This window comes from Chroicocephalus ridibundus, chromosome 12, assembly GCF_963924245.1.
Source record: "Chroicocephalus ridibundus chromosome 12, bChrRid1.1, whole genome shotgun sequence".
Classification (NCBI taxonomy): Eukaryota; Metazoa; Chordata; class Aves; order Charadriiformes; family Laridae; genus Chroicocephalus; species Chroicocephalus ridibundus.
Genome location: NC_086295.1, coordinates 12,130,475 through 12,146,938, shown reverse-complemented (window position 1 = coordinate 12,146,938; position 16,464 = coordinate 12,130,475). Strand labels below are relative to the sequence as shown.

Here is a 16,464-nt window from a genome sequence, read left to right as displayed (position 1 = left end):
GAAGTATTTAGGTTCTCCGATAATAAAGCTCTGCACCAAAACTAACCTGGTGCTACTGATATTTTAGGGTTAGGAAAAGGGCAAAACAAATGGGATTCTTTAAATACCACAAAGGAGCAAAACAGAGTGCAAGCCATTTTTTCCCTTTGTGGGTCATCTTACCAAGACATTTCCATTTCAGAGTTGGATACTGAACCAGGACATTAAAAATTAAAAAAAAAAAAAAAATACCCCCAGCAAGAGCAAAGCCAGAAGCTCACGTTTTAATTGTTGCTGCCAGAGCACTTCAAGGGAGCAGATCAAAACCTCGTGGATAAAGAGAAGCCCGCTAGGACTGAAAGGCCACACTATCGATGGCAGGGATTAAAATGTTTGCACTGATTTCAGGATGAGAACACTAACTCCGAGGCATAAAGGCCCGGGGTGCTTCGCTGCCAGAGGGGCCTCCCCGGGCCTGGCTGTGGGGACCCACCGGGGGGTCGGCACCCACAGGCGCCCACAGACGGGGCGGGGCCCGCGGCAGCGTGAAGTCGAGCGGCCCCGGGAGCCTTTCGGTAGGAACCCGGCCCCCGCAGGCCCCCGGACCCTCCGCAGGCCGCCCGTAGCAACGCGGCGCCCCGGGCGGTTGCTAGGGATGGGGCGGGGTGCACTTCCGGCCAGGAGGAACCGCTTCCGGGGCGGCGAGGCCTGGCGGAGAGGGGCGGTGAGCGGGATGGGCGGCCGAGAGGGGGAGGCTGGGGTGCTCCCGGGCGGTCGGGGGCTGCAGGAGGGGTCTGGTGGAAAGGTTTCCTGGAGAGGTCTCCTTTGGGAGGGGCGGAGCGGGGGGTTCAGCCGGCGGCGGGAGAGCCCTGGTTGCAGGGCAACCTGGCTGGCGCCGTGGCGGCCCGCTCCGCCGGCCGCAGTCAGGGCTGGCCGCCTCTGCTGGCAGCAACGAACGGCACAGAGCCGCTCTCTCGAGAAGGGGGGAGGAATTCGGGGTATCCCCTGCTCTGAGGCTGCTTAGCTGCTGGTCCTTGCAGCCTCCGGCCTGCCAAACCCGGAGACGGGTAATCCTGAAATCTGTATAGTCTGTAATATAGAGATATATATATGTATAAAATAGTCTGTAATCCTACAGACAAGCTCCTCGGCCTCACTGATGGTCAGTTGTGTTGTCAGCGGTGCCAGGCACGGGCAAATCCCCCTGAAGCCACTATGAATTGGCCATTCGCCATCCCAACACCTACTAAATCATTTCAGAAATCCAGCACCAGCTTTTTTTTTGCCTCATCCTTTGTCAGAAGCTTTCATGTTCTGTATGAATACTGTTGCTGTTTTATTTCCACCCCAAGGAAAAGCTAATATGTGTTACTGGAAGTGCTCCTGTGGCTTTGTTCTGTGCTAATGATACAGTGCTAGGTCTTGAAGATGCCTGCTGGGAAACACAGGACAGCAAAAAGAAAGCTTTGAGTCTGTCCTAGCTTATTGAGGTGGCTAGTTTATGGCCCTGATCCTGATCCTGCACCCAGGGGGACAGCTGCATCATCTTCCAGTGGTGGCACTGAGCAAAAGCATGAGCCTGCAGCCCTGAGCAGCCCCTTGCTCATTCTGTGATACAGCTCTGGTTTTGCTACAGGACCAAGTCCTTTTGTGTGGGGGTAGCTAGCTTGCTGTAAAACCCTAATAGAGTCAAGACCGTATTCTAAACAGATAGTCAAAATCAATTCCTGTAGTGCAGTGCAACTGTTTGTGACCTATTTCTGGTGTTACGTTCCAGTGAGATGGCTGGGCTTGTGGGGAGAGGTGGTAGCTGCTGTTAGACCAAATGAGTAAGCTGGAGGGGAAAAGCTTCCTCTCAGGGTCTGTAATAGGAGTATGGATCCTTAGATGCAATTTAAGAACAACTACTTTCAGTGTAGACATGTTAATAGGTGAGGCGGTCTGAGGAAAAAGGTGGTTGATAACCTGTGGGGAAGAAGAGCTGTTATCCAAGGAAGAGGTGGTAAAACTGTTCACTTCTTGGGAGCAGGGAGGAAGACTTCATTATCATCCAGGGACCTGCTGGATTAGCTGCAAGACACAGTGTAAGGAGGTGGTGCTCTCGGTGAGAAAACTCACTTTGCAAGTTTTGCATTCAGTGCGGAAGGTGATGTGCCCGACACTGAGCCCGGATTCCCCAGTGTTCAACTGGGGGATAATTTGCCTAAGGTTCAGCCTCCGTGCGTGTGCAGGTTCGGACCTTGTGTTAACCACAGGAATTTTTTTCAAAACGGGGAAGTATTTTGTTAGTATTAGTTCAGCTCCACTGATATCAGGGCAACTAATGGTCCAAATGTGGGTTGCGTGCTGAGGCTTCTGTGCAAGCACGGACGCTCTACTGTGACTAGTTGGAGTACGCTGTCAGGTTTTCTCTGAGCATATTTCATGGGGTAGTGCTTAAAATGGTAGTGGCAGCTGCTACGAGCCTGCCAGAGAGCTCCTGATGCTGGTCATGTCACCTGGGATTTGGTAGAGAATTGCTAATACCCTCAAGGGGAGGTGGAATAGAAAAGGGGAAAAGCGGGGAGACTCGTGGAAGATGAGGACGGAGATTTCTTGTTTTCATAGTATCAGTTTCTTTTTATGGTTTATTTTTTTGCGTTGTGTTTCAGGTGTATGAATCAGGATTATCAGTGGGAGTTTGTCCTGAGAAAACTCTGGGTGAGTAATAAAGCAACATCACTTCCTGCTCTGTTTGAGGAAGGGGGTGGGCAAGAATAGCATTTTCAAAACATATCCCAGTAAATAAAGTTGAGATAAAATGCAGCTCAGGGGTGAAGTTTCCCATGATTCTGTTTCTTGCTTAGGAACTGCTGCCTTAGACATAATTATATGTATTCACACCCTATCCCAGACGAATGCTTATCTGATCTGGCCTTCTGAATCACCAGTAACAGGGATTCCACAGTCTCTCTATTCCAATAGCTGCCTTAGTGGACTGGGGGAGAGGACGTTTTAGAAGTTAAAAGCAGTTAGGGATGAGCCACTTTTATGCATGCTTTGTTGACACCATTGCATGTCCAGTGCAGCCTTTGGGTCTGCGTTGGGACTTGCTGAGCCTGAGTGGCCCAGCGTGTATTCTGGCTTCATGTACAGGTCCCATGCAGCCCTTGCTTATTGAATTTTCATCAGAATTTGAAAAATGTTCTTTCCCTGAAATACAGACCCGGAAGGGACCACAAGAGGTCACTTATTCATATCTCCTGATCCAAAGACAGGATTATATGTATTCACACCCCGTCCCAGACGAATGCTTATCTGATCTGCCCTTCTGAATCACCAGTAACAGGGATTCCACAGTCTCTCTATTCCAATGGCTGGCGGTCTGTGCAGTTGGGAGTTTTTTTTCCTTTCTTTTAAAATTCAAAATAAGATCCCATACTTCAGCTGAATTAAAACAAAATACTTATTTCTTGTAATTTATACACCACTCCTTTTAGTATGTCCCCAAATGACATTTGCCTCCTATGCAACAGCATTGAGTTGTTGATTGATTGTCAAATTTATCAACTATAACTTTACTTAAATTATACTCCAAGTTTACCATCTTTCTGAACTGGGTCACATCTGCAGGTTGTAGAGATCTCCTCCTAGCCTGAGAAATACAGAGCCAGCTTTGGAGATAATTTCTAGGAAGCAGATTACTACTATTCTACTGAAACGTGCACGCAGCACAATCTCACACCCAAGCTTTAGTTAGTTTAGTCTTTAGAGAATTATAAGTATCTAAGTAATGCTGATTCAATAAGTACACACTGGGATCATACAGGTCAGGAAAACTGAGTAAGACGCTAATCACAACTGAGTTCTGATCACATCTCAGACTAATTGAATTTCCCTTTTGGGACTTTGTGTGGCGTACTCCAGCAATTCTGGCAGGAGGGTTCTCCGTTACTGTAGAAAGCCATTAGTCATTCATAGAATGAATTGACAACTCCATTAGCAAAAGATAAAGGAAGGAAGACAGGATGGTCTCGTAGCTGAGAAACTAGCTTGGGACCCAGGAGATCAATATTTAACTCTACCACAAACTACCTATGTGACCGTCGCAAGGTATATAGGGCTTAGTGTAACAGGCCACTAAAGCCATGCTTAAGTTTAAACACATAACTCATTCCTCTGTCTTCAATAGATCTGCCTTCTGTGTGGTTCATTTAAGTAGTAGTTGGTTTTCTACATCGTCTGAAACAACAAGGCTGTGACCACATATACAAGGTAAGTAAAAGTGAGTAATAGTTGCCTTGCATGCATGATCAACTTCAGGGAGAAGTATATTCTTGTTTATTAAGCTTTTCCCTTATTGTTTCATTAATATTGTTCCTATTTTTGTTTGTCTTGCCTTCACCTGCAAATGGACTAATACTGGCATTTGAGAAATATTTGCTTAGGCAGGTGGTAAAAGACAAGCATCTAAACAAAATGCAAGTTTCATTTCGCTCTTTGTTATTGGGTCTGTAGATCAAGGGTGTCTTAAAAAAACTGCACGAGGTAGTCTGTAATTTTTTGGTAATAGAAAGTGAATACCGGAAAGTATGATGCAAAAATAATTGCTCTCTTTTTTTCCCCCCTTATAGTAACCAGTCTTCTTGAGAGGATTAGAGGAGAAGGGTGCACTCACAATGGCTGCTGAGTTGGATTTCTCCCCGCCTGAAATCCCTGAGCCCACGTTCATGGAGAATGTGTTACGCTACGGACTCTTCTTTGGAGCCATTTTCCAGCTTATCTGTGTGCTAGCCATAATCCTGCCAGTTTCAAAGTCCCATAAGACAGTAAGTAGTGTTCTTTAATATTGACATAGATGGGCAGAGTCAGAGAAAATACAGTGGGAGGGAACTTTGAGTGGAGACACAGTGGTCGGCCCCTGGGATTGGTGACGGCTTCATTGTCATTCTCTTTCCTTCCTTCTAGCTTTCCCACCTCCAGCTTTCGTCTTGTGATTTGCCCCCAGATTAGAAAGTCAGGAACAAATACCTGAGCCAAGGTCTCTTTGAATGTCAGTGAAAAAAGTGACCTGAAGCACTGGCAAGGTGTGTGAAATGTACATGCTGTTCCTGCCTGCACATGAGAAGGCTTTAGTCCCAACCCATATTGTCATCCTTCTGCTGATTTGCTTTATGAATTGCCAAGCAGGGTGTCCCCTTTGCAGAACCTGCCTTTCAGGGAATGACTCTGGCCTCTAGTTTGTGTGGTACTTTGGCAACAAGATACGGGTGACATTTCTAGTATATTCTAACGTGAGAAAGGCAGTTGTCAGTCCTGACATCAAATCCTGCGCTGGGAAATGGGAGGGTGCTTTGGTGCAGTTAATACAGAAGGTTGAAGTGAAACATTGAGGTGAGCTACAGGACTCCAATTCCTCTAGACCGGCCACAGTGGGATGACCTGCGTCTACCTGTTTTTTATGATAAAAGAGCTCCATGTTCTTGGTAGTGTCTGTGGTACTGGGGACAGATATTTCAGTGTTGGTGATCAGGCTGCAAGTTTGGTCGTTTGATACAGATTTTGTCTAAATGTCTATGGTGTATTTTCAGTAAGAACTCAGCATGGGAACTTCTGTTTTCAGGCTACCTTTATTGCCATGTTTTCTCCCTCTTGTGCAGAGGAAGCATGGAAATTTTCAGCCTCTCTGGCGAAGGAATGCCTGAGGGTGAGAGATACAGTGTGAAGGGTACAGTTCATGACCCAACTCTTTCACCTTTAAGTGGCAGTGTGATGTGAAGTTGTGTTGATGTACTGGATAAGTGACACTGCCCCAGCATGGGTGCATAGCTGTAGCTCCCAGCAGGTAGATGAAGCAGGTAGCCGCTGGTCACGATGCAGTGGCATCACAAATCTTGCACTGTTATACAGCCACCAGCACCACTCTGTCAGAGTCCATGGTTTCCCCTGATAAATTTTTTGAGTAGCCTGATTCTTGAAAGCTGAAAAGAGTGAGAGCTTTAGTTTCAAGTGGGAAACTGAAGACCAGGCCCCCAATTAAAATGATAAAACTCAAGGACCTGTTACTGTTTAAGTTTGCAAGCATGCTTTGATGTTTGCATGCTCTACTTTTTATTTTCTCCATATGTATACTGTCCTCTTGATTTACTGTGCATATGACTAACTTACTAGACTGTAAACACCGGAGGCTACTCCTCCAGATCTTGGGAATGATGCTTGAGTCTGGGTAGGATATTGAAGAGCTTCTCTGTCTTGGAGGCTTCAGGCTTTGAAGTCTACCTTGGTTTGAACATTAGAAGGCAGCAGTGTTCACTTTACAGCAGCAGCACACTGCATCCCTGAGTAATAACTGCATGTTGCTCCATTTCTCCAGAGCCTGCCAGCTCCCCATGCGCCGATTACAGCCTTTGGAAAGCCAGCCAAGTCTCCTTCCTTGGAAAGCCACACAGATGTGAACTGTAATAGCCCAGTAACTTGAGAGACATTTGAACCAAGCTCCTTGATTAAAAGGATGCTGTCAGATGCTCGCCTCCCCCTCCATTATCTGGAGCGCTGTCTTGGAAGCTTGAAACTAGCATGTCTTGCTCAGCCGTTTTTTGTGTGTCCTTTTCCAGTTGGCACGCTCTAACTGATAGAAACCAAGATGCTAAAGCAATATTTATACTCAAATGCATTTAATGAAAGGAGGCAATCTGCATGTGTGTGCTTTCTCAGATGAGACTGGCGCTGTTCCCTTGTGTTTTTACAAGATAACTAGACTTTGTTTCCCATGGCTGAAATATTATCTGTCATCTCCCCTAAAGGAAACAAGCAGGATACCTAAGCATTCCTTGTTAGTCCAGGTGAAGAAAACTTTGCTTGCAGTTCCCTTCCTGGATTTTGGGCTTGGTCTAGGGGCTCTGAACTTTACATTCTTACTACTGTTTTGGGGAATTTTTTTTTGTCTTGCACATGATAATGATTAACATTTGGCAGGAATACCTGCTGAATGTTTCAACGCACACTGGTTATTATATGGTATCTTCTCCTTTTTCTAATTTCAATAGTTTTCATTTAGTGTTCATTTTCTTCTTGCCTTTAAAGTTGGTTTTGTTTTTCTTCTCCAAAGCCTGTTTTAGGCACTTAAGTTTTTAACGGCTTCTCTGGTAACAAGCTGTTTCTGTGCATAAACTCACACTCATCAAAAAGCACATGCGGAAGAAGCAGAGATGGTGCTGCTCAAGTCTCATTAAATGTGGACTCAGTTTGATATAAATGTGTTCCAACAGAGATACCCAGCATTTGCTTCCTTTGGCTTCTACTCAGATTCCCAAAGTGATCTGTCAGCAAATTGTAAAAAAAAAAGTTACTGACTGTTTCTTAATTGATTCTTGTAGGACTCGGACAGTTTTGAGCCTAAGAATTCAGAGACAGTGAAGAAGCCAAAGGCAACTGCTCCACAGATCAGCAAGAAACCCAAGAAGGAAACCAAAAAGAAACGATAAAGCCATGACTGATGAGCCTCAGAAGACAAAATAATCAGCTATAATCACGCTTCCTCGGAGATGACATCAAAGGCAGCTAACTATATTAAATGGTTTTCTGGCATTGCCACGCTTTACCTTTTGGGGACAAGGGAGAAGGTACTTATGAGAGCGGAGGGGACAGGGTTCTGCAATAGATTTCTTACAAGCAAAGAGGACTTTACATATCCAGGGCTTTGTTTGACATGGTTAATGTGTCAGTCACCATTAAAGTGACTTCTGTCATTTCTCATGGGTAGAGAGGCCTGTTTTAGCTCCTCCATGCTGGCTAGGCATTGTTGTAAAGTCCCTGTGGAAGGTGGAGCATGGATTTGCTACTTTGGATACCGGTTTGTGTTGTACTTTTTGAAGGCAGAGGTATTAAATGCATCAAGGATACCACACTACACAGCTTTGTATTCATCTCTGTTGTCATCTAGTCTGAAATACATAGCTGCATTTTATGGCTTAATAATAATGTCTTTGTCATATTCTTTAATTCTTTAGGTAATAACTCATCAGATTCCAGACTGCTGTAGATGAAAGCTTTCATTTCCCCAGCGTCGCTACCTCTTTCTTCTTCCCCACCCATGCAGTTTTCCTTTCTATTCCCACCCTTGAAAGCAGGTACATTTCAGGGAGTTGAGGCTGTGGTGGGGACTGCAATGACTACAAGGAGCAGGGAACAATTTGATTCTGGAAGATGCAGAATTTAATGCCTGTGCTAATGGGGTGTTTTTGGAAACTTGGGAAGACCCGGTACTGCATGTTGGAGAAAAGCTGGTCGGATGCGAGAGTCTCGCAGTGCTGCGTTGCTCGTGTATCAGACAGCACTGCCTGGCTGTATCGTTGGCAAACCCCTCTGTCAGCCAGCTGAGTCCTAACCGTGTGCTCCATTTCAGCACAGCGGGAGTTTGCTGCATTTGCAGACTCCCTCCCAGCCTTACCTGCTACAGTCTGCTGCATCTCCTCTTGCTGAATCCTTCCTGAAGTTAAGTACTATCTCAGCCTGAGGAGATGTGGTATTTTAAGATCCAAGGGGTGGCAGGCTGGCTGTGTAGCACGACTATACGGCAAGAGACATATACACTATGTTCCTTCAGGCTCTGGTTCTCCAGGCCCAGGGACAATCTAGTATTAGATTTAAATATGGCTAGACAGGACTGGAAAGAGATAGGTGGTGACGTAGCCACAGAGTCTCTGTAGGGCAGCTCAAGCTTCCTGATGCCAGCTCACATCTTGGTTTGTTTGATCACGAATGAGTCAATGGGAGGAGAACCTGCTCTTTTAGGCGCACCCAGGGTTCAGAGCGGCTTTGAAGGAAAGGGTTCTCTGGCAGGGCTGCAAGTCTGCGATCCTTTTTGCATACATAGACTCCCATCTTAATTTCACAAACGCCTTGTGAGCCCAGGTATGGTAGCAGTGTTGCACTGCGTGTTCTCCAACAGGAGTTGAATAGCACGTTTACAGGAACCATCAGTGTTGAGAATGGCCACGTTCTCTGCTCGCTCTTGCTTTTGGTGGGCGTCAGATGGATCCCTTTGATTCTAACCTCTCGCTGCTTTCCTGCTCCAGGCTCTCTGCTTCTCTTTACCAGAATGCTGACACCTAGTTGCGCTGCTTAAAATCCAGTGTAGGCTTCTGCTTTAAATTCAGCATTTTCTTTTTCTTCTTTTTTTTTTTTTTGAGCTACATAAAGGCAATACTAGGAGGATGGGACAAAGCATGGGAGACAGCAGCACTCTGAAGTTGCTTTAAGTTCTCAGTACAAAGAAACATTACAAAAATTTCCCACGCAAATAACAAAGAACAATATTGTGCTATGAGTTTCCATTACAGACCTGTGTTCCTGTCTGTGATCTGCAAGGGCAAGAAAAGCATTGCTGCTGCCCTGGATAGGTACTGCAGGGCACTTCCTCCGTTTTAATAAATGAGGATGGTGGTTGTTTAGTCTAACAACTCTGGCTTTCTGCAGGTTACCTAAAGGAGAGGGGGTTAATGTTTAACGGAATTGCAACTATTGAAAGAGTAGCACACACGTTACCTGAAATACAGAAGTGCTTCTACAGCTGAGAACCAGTTAGCAATCAGCACTGTGTGGTTGTTACATGAAATACCAGGCTACTACATCGACACCTACATGTAGCTGTTTGCAGGCTGGCTTACTCATTGCTAAGTAGAAATCCTGGATATTGGGGTTTGGTTTTGTTAAAGGGAAGAGGGATTAAGGTAAATTTCCCTGTCTGTTCCTGACAGCTTGTTACCTATTTGAATGCTCTTGTTAGCTGAACTTACAGTATGTTTATAGAGATTAGCAATATCCCATATATTTTAGTTTCTCTTGAAATGTGTAATAAATACAATCAGAATCTCTTTGTTTAAACAGAACTCTAAAGTTGTGTTGCCTCTTTCTGTGCATTCATTGTGAAAGCTGCCAGAACTCTCAGACCATAGGAACACAGAGACATAAATAACCTATTCATAAAAATGATCCATTAAGGGAAAGCCTTTCAGATCCTTTAATCTGTGAGAAATTGGTTAGTTAATGCTGTCAGGCATGTGTGTATCTGTGTTTGACTTGGAAGTAGCAAACTATCTCCCAGTGCAGCTTCACCTTCCTGGAAGGAAGGAGGAAAAGGTGTGGTGACCAAATTAATTTGCCTCTTAGGAGAGATTTTGGCTCCAAGAGCCCCCATGAAGGTAGCAATAATAAAGGCATCAGTTGTTAATAATACAAGCAGGGGATTAGATGGGGATTCAGTAGACTGATAAACAGGATTTTCACTAGCCCCTCGATGCGTGATTGCAGCTCAGGTTTACGTGGCTGGAGCGTGGAGCTGTCTGGTGGCTCTTGGCTGTGGTAAGACCGGCATGGTAGCCAAGCTCTGGCAAGTGTCTGTTGCTTCCCTCACCAGAAGACCAAGAGAAGGACTAGTGTGGTGACTCCTTTAATTCCTAAGCGCTTTTCTCCAGGCTGTTTTGTAATTAACATCCCAAAGGGAGCTGAAGACCTCATTAAGTCACTTTTATTGAAGGGGAGGTTTTCAAAGGTCTGCCTCCAGATCCCAGCCAGTAGGCAGCACCTCTGTGAGCAGCACCCTGCTCTGCCACCCGAAGCCCAGGAGCTGGGCTGAGAGATGGGTTTCCTCTGCTAATATTTGTTACGAAGTTCCTTTCCCTCAACAGGCCAAGCCTCGGCTCTGAAGAAAACATGGCTGGGAGTTGGGAATTCCTTGCTTCATTGCTGATGGTGTTGAAACAGCTCTGCCTTCCCGGCCACGCTCATCTCAAGAGCTGTGGCCATCGCTGTCCCCTTGAGCTGTGCCACGCTCACAATGCATCCTTGTGCTCCTCCAGTGCAAGCAGCACAATCCCTTGAGACGGACTAATAAGTAGCTCGTGACTGGAGTTCCAGTTCACATAGTTCAATTAAATCCCTGTTAATCTTGTTCAGACCTAATTTACTTTCATTCTCATACACACACTTCTCTCCGCTTCAGAGAGATGCTGGTGAGGTTCCCTACTGACAGGAACCGAAGAGCCTGAGGCCATCTTTGAAGAGGACTGATGTTTGCAGAGCAGCCCCCTTGTTGAGTCAATAAGATTATTTCCCAGCTGGTCATGAAGAATCTGAAAATATTCCTTCAGTGCCTGGATTTCAGGGATGGTCAAGGCTGGATCTGCTGATGCTTCAGGAGAAAATAAGGAAGCTGCAGGAGGGGAGGACCTGCTCAGTATCTGTTTCCCAGGGCTCTGCTGAACCGTTCCCCCGTGTGCGTGTATTAATTTTTGGACAGCTGGGAGCTGGGCTGCTGGACTAACCTCTTGGGAGCCTCTCTTACACGCTGATACTTCTTCCAGGCAGAAGTTGTGTTGTTCACAGCCCGTGGCCTGCAGGGATCGAGATGACTGTATTGATTTAGTTGTTTGTTTATTAATCTCGTGAGGCATCAGAGACTGGCTGCAGCAAGAAAATGGGATGATGAATGGAGAGTGCTGGAGTACAGAGCATGGCTGCTTGTTTGGTGATCAGGTGGATTGCCAGCTTTGGCACTGGGAAGGGACCTGAGCCGCCACCTCCTACTCATCCAACCAGAAGGGATGATTTGGTTGGGGAGCATTCCCTTTCTCTCTGGCAAGAGACACGGGCTGTAATCAATGTTTGCATTTCCTAAATTGGCAGTTACTGCAGGTCCAAGGTCCGGCTCTGCTCCCCTAGTAGTTTGTGGCTTTTGAGCTGTTGTTTGTGGGGGTGTTTTCTGGCTTTCGGTACCCGGGCCAGTGTGCAGTAGCTGGTCTAAATGTCTCTTGCTTGGAGCTGGCAATTGTAGGGCAATGAACTCAGCTTCCTGCATCTCCCATGAAATTCAGCTGATTTTCCCGTTTCATGTTGATTGTCCCTAATTTGTGGCTTTTCTGTCACCGTAATTCGCCTCCATGCTCCCTCTTGTTGCTTCCTCCCTGTAGACTCATGTCCATTGCAATTCTTCTGTCCTTGAAGCCAAATTTAACCTGCCAGTGACAGACGGCGGGTATCACCTGCTGTTACAAGGACTGATACAAAAACAGAACACGTGGAGATGCATCCAGGGTGGAGAAAGGTGTCCCCTTGTCATCAGCCCTGTCAGGATGTTTCTCTTCCCTGATGATTTTTTCAACCAGCAGATGTAATTGCTGGGGAAGGACAGCTCTCCACCTTGGCAGCCCCAGGTGTACCCGGAAAGCTGTGCCACGCGCATCAGCCTACCCCTGAGCCACGAGGAGCTAAAATGATTAAATATTACGCTTCCGAGCTCTTGCCATAAGCAAGTGCTACGGTGCTGTGCATCCTTCATGCCACCTGTCCTGTGCTCCTCGCCAGCACATGCGGATTTGTCTTGTGCAATCCCAAACCTCTTGCAGTACTCGCTTCCCTCCTCCCAGCTTCCCTGGTTTCATTTAATGCCTGGGGGCTCTGGTGTGGCTTTGGTGCTCCTTGCACCCTGCTGTGCTGGAGGCGGGAGCAGCCACGCCGCGGGAAGCCGCAGTCCCGCCGAGGACCGCAGCCACGCAGAGCGGGTGGCTGGAGCAGAGAGGCTGACAGGTTCCTCCGTGGCTCGCGTCCAGCCTTTTTGGCTGGTAGGTAGAAGGTAAAACCTGCTTTGGATCACATCTGCTTGGCTTTTTTAAAAACATCTGTTGCCTGGCTGATGTCTCTTGCCGCACTTGAAGAGCTCAGCTCCCAGATGGGGGATGCTGTGGGTGGAGGGGGTAGAAGGGCTCTCGCTTCTTCCTGTCTTCAGGTCTAGGCAAGGAGCTGTGTCCCTAGTGCCATGCCCTACTGAAAGTCCTATTTACATGCTAAATGCAGCATTCCTTATTTGTGAAACCTTCACTCTGCACCATCCCCTTGTTTCTTGCCAGAAGGCTGTCCGAGCCTTTCATGTACCGCCCCTGTAAGTGCCAAGTTCAGCCATTCCCAGCTCAGGGACCACGGAAGGCACCAGCACAGGCCTGAGATGTCTCGTAGGCCATTCCTACTGTCTTCCCTTCAGCCACTGCTTCTGCAAAAGCCACCCTGAGCTTGCAAATTCACCTCGCCAAAAGCCAAAGTCCGCAGTACGACAGGCACCAGCGAGCTCTCACAGGGCAAAGCCTCTCCCTGCACTCAAGGAACCAGCTCCAGGCGTTTCCTGATGTTATTTGTGCTTCTGTGCGGGCAGGAGCCGTGCTGGAGCTGTGCTGCCGGCGTGGGGCTTGGTGGCTCGCATCCCCCCAGCTCACCAAGGACACGGCTCTGGCACATCGGCACGTGCGGGGTGGGCCCACGCTGCGGTTGAACGGCTGGACTGTGGCTGTTGGGGTCTGCACGGGAGAGGGTCCGCATGGCTGTGGTCCCCACGGCTGTGGTCCCCACGGCGTGGCTACTTGTCATGCTGTGGTGGCTCCTCTGGATGGCTGAAGAAGATATCCCCGAGTGTCAGGCCTCTGCGGTGAAGGGAACTGCAGGGGGAGCGGTTTTTGAGAGAAGGGGAGAAGCTGCAACTGTTTCTGCTCTCTGCCTTCCCCCCTTATTTAGCTCACTTTAAACTGAGCACGGATCCAAACGTCATATGGTTTAAATTTTTCAGCTTCAGACTTTGGCCTCCTCAGCCCATCCCTTGCTCGAAGGACCAAGACGGGATGATTAAGGGGAAACACCCTCGTGTCTGCTCCGGCTCTGCTTGGCGCGGGCTGCAGGGTGCTGGCAGGGAGGCTGGGACTCCTCTGCCACCGACGGAACCCACAGCCCCCAGGGCAAGGCCGCCTGGATGTGGCTACCAGAGCTTTGCGCTAGCCAGCCATCCCTCTGCTGCTCTGCTAGCAAAGCAAGCCGGCACGAGGGCTGTAAATCTCATCTGGACGAGTTTCTGTGGGCTTTTCTGAACCGCTCTTTTCTATTGATACGAAGACTGGCCAAAAATGCGAACGTTTTGCATGCAGCTTTTCTGCTGAGCCGAGGCAAGGAGCAGAAAGTGTCGGATTTTTGCCCAAATGAGCTATTCCAAGATACCTAATTCAGATTGTATTGAAACGTCGTTATTTTATCAGGCAGAAACCTGACGGGAAGTGTTGTGCCTCTGTTGAACATGCAGATAATTCCCCCCCACAGCTGTTGGACTTGGTGGCTCCTTATCAAACATTCGCACGTCACCCAGTCAGTGGTTTCCCTACGGTCCTTTCCCCCAGGGAATTTTGCAGTGACACTTCCTGGCTGGGGCCGCCAAGGGCCACTTTTGCACAGCAGATTGTCACCACACCGAGGGACGGGACGGGTCCTGAGCCCTCCTGGTGACTTCTTCCCAGACCCCCCCCCTCCTTTTTATTCCACAACCTGCGGGACGCTGGCGTTTTCCGCAGCCCTGATGCTCAGTGTGGGAGAGAATGGCCAGAATTAGCATTTCTACCATGAAATATTGCCAAATGGCTCATACCGCAGGAGTTATTCTGGTCCAATCCCCCTTAGTAAATCAGCTCGTAACTGCAGCTTCCCTAACGGGGCCGGGGGTGCCAATCGTTTGCCATCGCGCACTCGCTATTTGCAGGGCTGTAAAGCTCAATGATCGTAAAAATCTCAGGGCAAGAGCCCTGGCTGCTTCTGCGGCTGTCCAGCATCTCAAACGCAACCATTACATTATTAATAGTAATAATTTGTGCAAATATATTTGGAATTTGCAGTGAGCAGAATGCAGCGAGCCTCAGGAGCAGAATCCATTAGACACAACTTAACTCGCGCCTGCCAAGGGGATGCTTAAAAATAAATCTGGCTACAGATGAATAGATGTTTTGTTGTAAAGCCACAGCTACGGTGGAGAGGTCAGGACTCAGACCAATTTCTGGACCCAAAAAGCACCCTCTTATGACTCAGGAAGGTTTCGGGAGCCCCATGGAGCAGTTTGGGAGCAGTTTGATGTACATACCTGGAGGGAAAAGAGCCACATCGGTCCTTACTCATGAGTGTGACAGCGCTCTGCCCACAGAAACTCTCATTCCTCCTTTGCCTGATGAAACATGCATAAAGGTCAGCGAGAAAGCACAGAAATACCTGAGCACGGCTTCATTTTTTGTCGGAATATCATTTCAAGATGTGCTGTAATAACCGAGGCACCAGAAAATATTCAGTTCTACTTTTTTTCCTTTTAATTCGAAAGTACCTGGTTTTCAGTTTCTGTAATCCTCTTCCTCTCCCCGGGGTGGGTTTTATCGGTGCTATTTAAAAGCGGAGAGAAAAAATCATCTCAAGAAAGTAAGTTTCAGGGAAGAGACTGAAATCCCTAGTTGGGTAAAAAAAAAAATAAAAATGTGGATTAGACTGTTTAAAGATAAATACTCGGAGTGGGGCAGGAGGGAAGGGAAAGCAGGCGGCGGGGGGGTGTCCGTCAGGCTCAGGGCTCCGTGGCTGAATCAGGAGCGCGCTGAGGTGTACTGGGTTGCTTAAACTTAAATGGTCTTAAATCGCATTATCGCCAAGCGCTGCATGTTTAATGTCAGAGTCCTGTGAGGGCACATTCCTGAATCCGAGCCCAAAAAGATAAGAGGCTGGTTTTTAGAGAGTATCTATTTGCCATTTTAAATTTGCACGTTGGCATCTTCTTCGAAGAAGAGATCATGTCGTGGACTTGGTCTGGCGCGTGAAAAGGCGCGGTGCCTTTGCTGTTTGCCTTCCAGCAACAGGCCAGCACCGCCGGAGATGAAAACGATTGTAGGGCAGCCTGTAGAAAAGGAGCCGATTGCAAAAGAGGAAAACAAAATTCAAAATATTTATAAGTCATAATTGCATCTTAGATTCGGGTCTGGATCCAGCCGAGGCTGAGTCATCCTAACCAGCTCCCCCGGGGCTGGGGCCGGGTCCCCGCTCCCCCAGGGTGCTCTCCCCTCTGGCAGCAGCTCCAGGATGGCAGAGCGAGTGTTCCTGGGATCAGGAGGGAGAGGGGAGCGTCCCCGTGTCCCTGTGAAGGCGTGAGCGACCCCAGGCATCGACGTGCCCCCCTCTTTGCCCTACGGTATGTCTGAAGGATTTACGTATGAGCGAGCAGAGCGGTACCCTGGGGCTGCCCCACGCCTCATCCTTAATTCCTTAATCCCACGTCAGACATTGGGTCGAGGAATCCCTCCCTCCATGTCCCCACGCCAGCCAGGTAGTGGAGGGGGTGGCTATGAATTAACACCCCAAAAAAAGCCTCAGTACAAGCCGGGCTGCGGTTTGATGCTCCGGTAAAGACCAAGCAGGGCTGCTACTCCCCAACCCAGCCATTCCCTGGAACTCACGGGTGTGCGGGGATCCAGCTGCCCTCTCCCAGCCCTGGAAGGAGCCGAGGGGCAGGAGGGAAGGCAGGAGGGAAGGCAGGAGGGAAAGCAGGAGGGAAGGCAGGAGGGAAGGCAGGAGGGAAGGCAGGAGGGAAAGCAGGGGGGAAGGCAGGAGGGAAGGCAGGAGGGAAAGCGTCGGCCCTGCCCAGCTGTAGGGACCTTATCAGCGGGCAGCTCC

The 16,464-nt window shown here is 48.2% G+C and overlaps 1 protein-coding gene across 2 annotated transcripts; it reads left to right on the top strand.

Annotated features, from left to right (window-relative positions):
• The first annotated feature begins 568 nt into the window (after positions 1–568).
• On the top strand, positions 569–7,938 carry MANBAL (mannosidase beta like). 2 transcript variants are annotated; one of them, XM_063350138.1, is made up of 5 exons: positions 569–703; positions 2,631–2,679; positions 4,151–4,233; positions 4,593–4,787; positions 7,335–7,938. In XM_063350138.1, the coding sequence occupies exons 4-5, from the start codon at positions 4,638–4,640 to the stop codon at positions 7,440–7,442; spliced, it is 258 nt and encodes an 85-aa protein (XP_063206208.1). In that variant the 5' UTR covers positions 569–703; positions 2,631–2,679; positions 4,151–4,233; positions 4,593–4,637; the 3' UTR covers positions 7,443–7,938. The 2 variants fall into 2 exon arrangements, with proteins under 2 accessions (XP_063206208.1, XP_063206209.1); XM_063350139.1 differs by lacking the exon at positions 569–703 and adding an exon at positions 1,535–2,063.
• Positions 7,939–16,464: the final 8,526 nt, after the last annotated feature.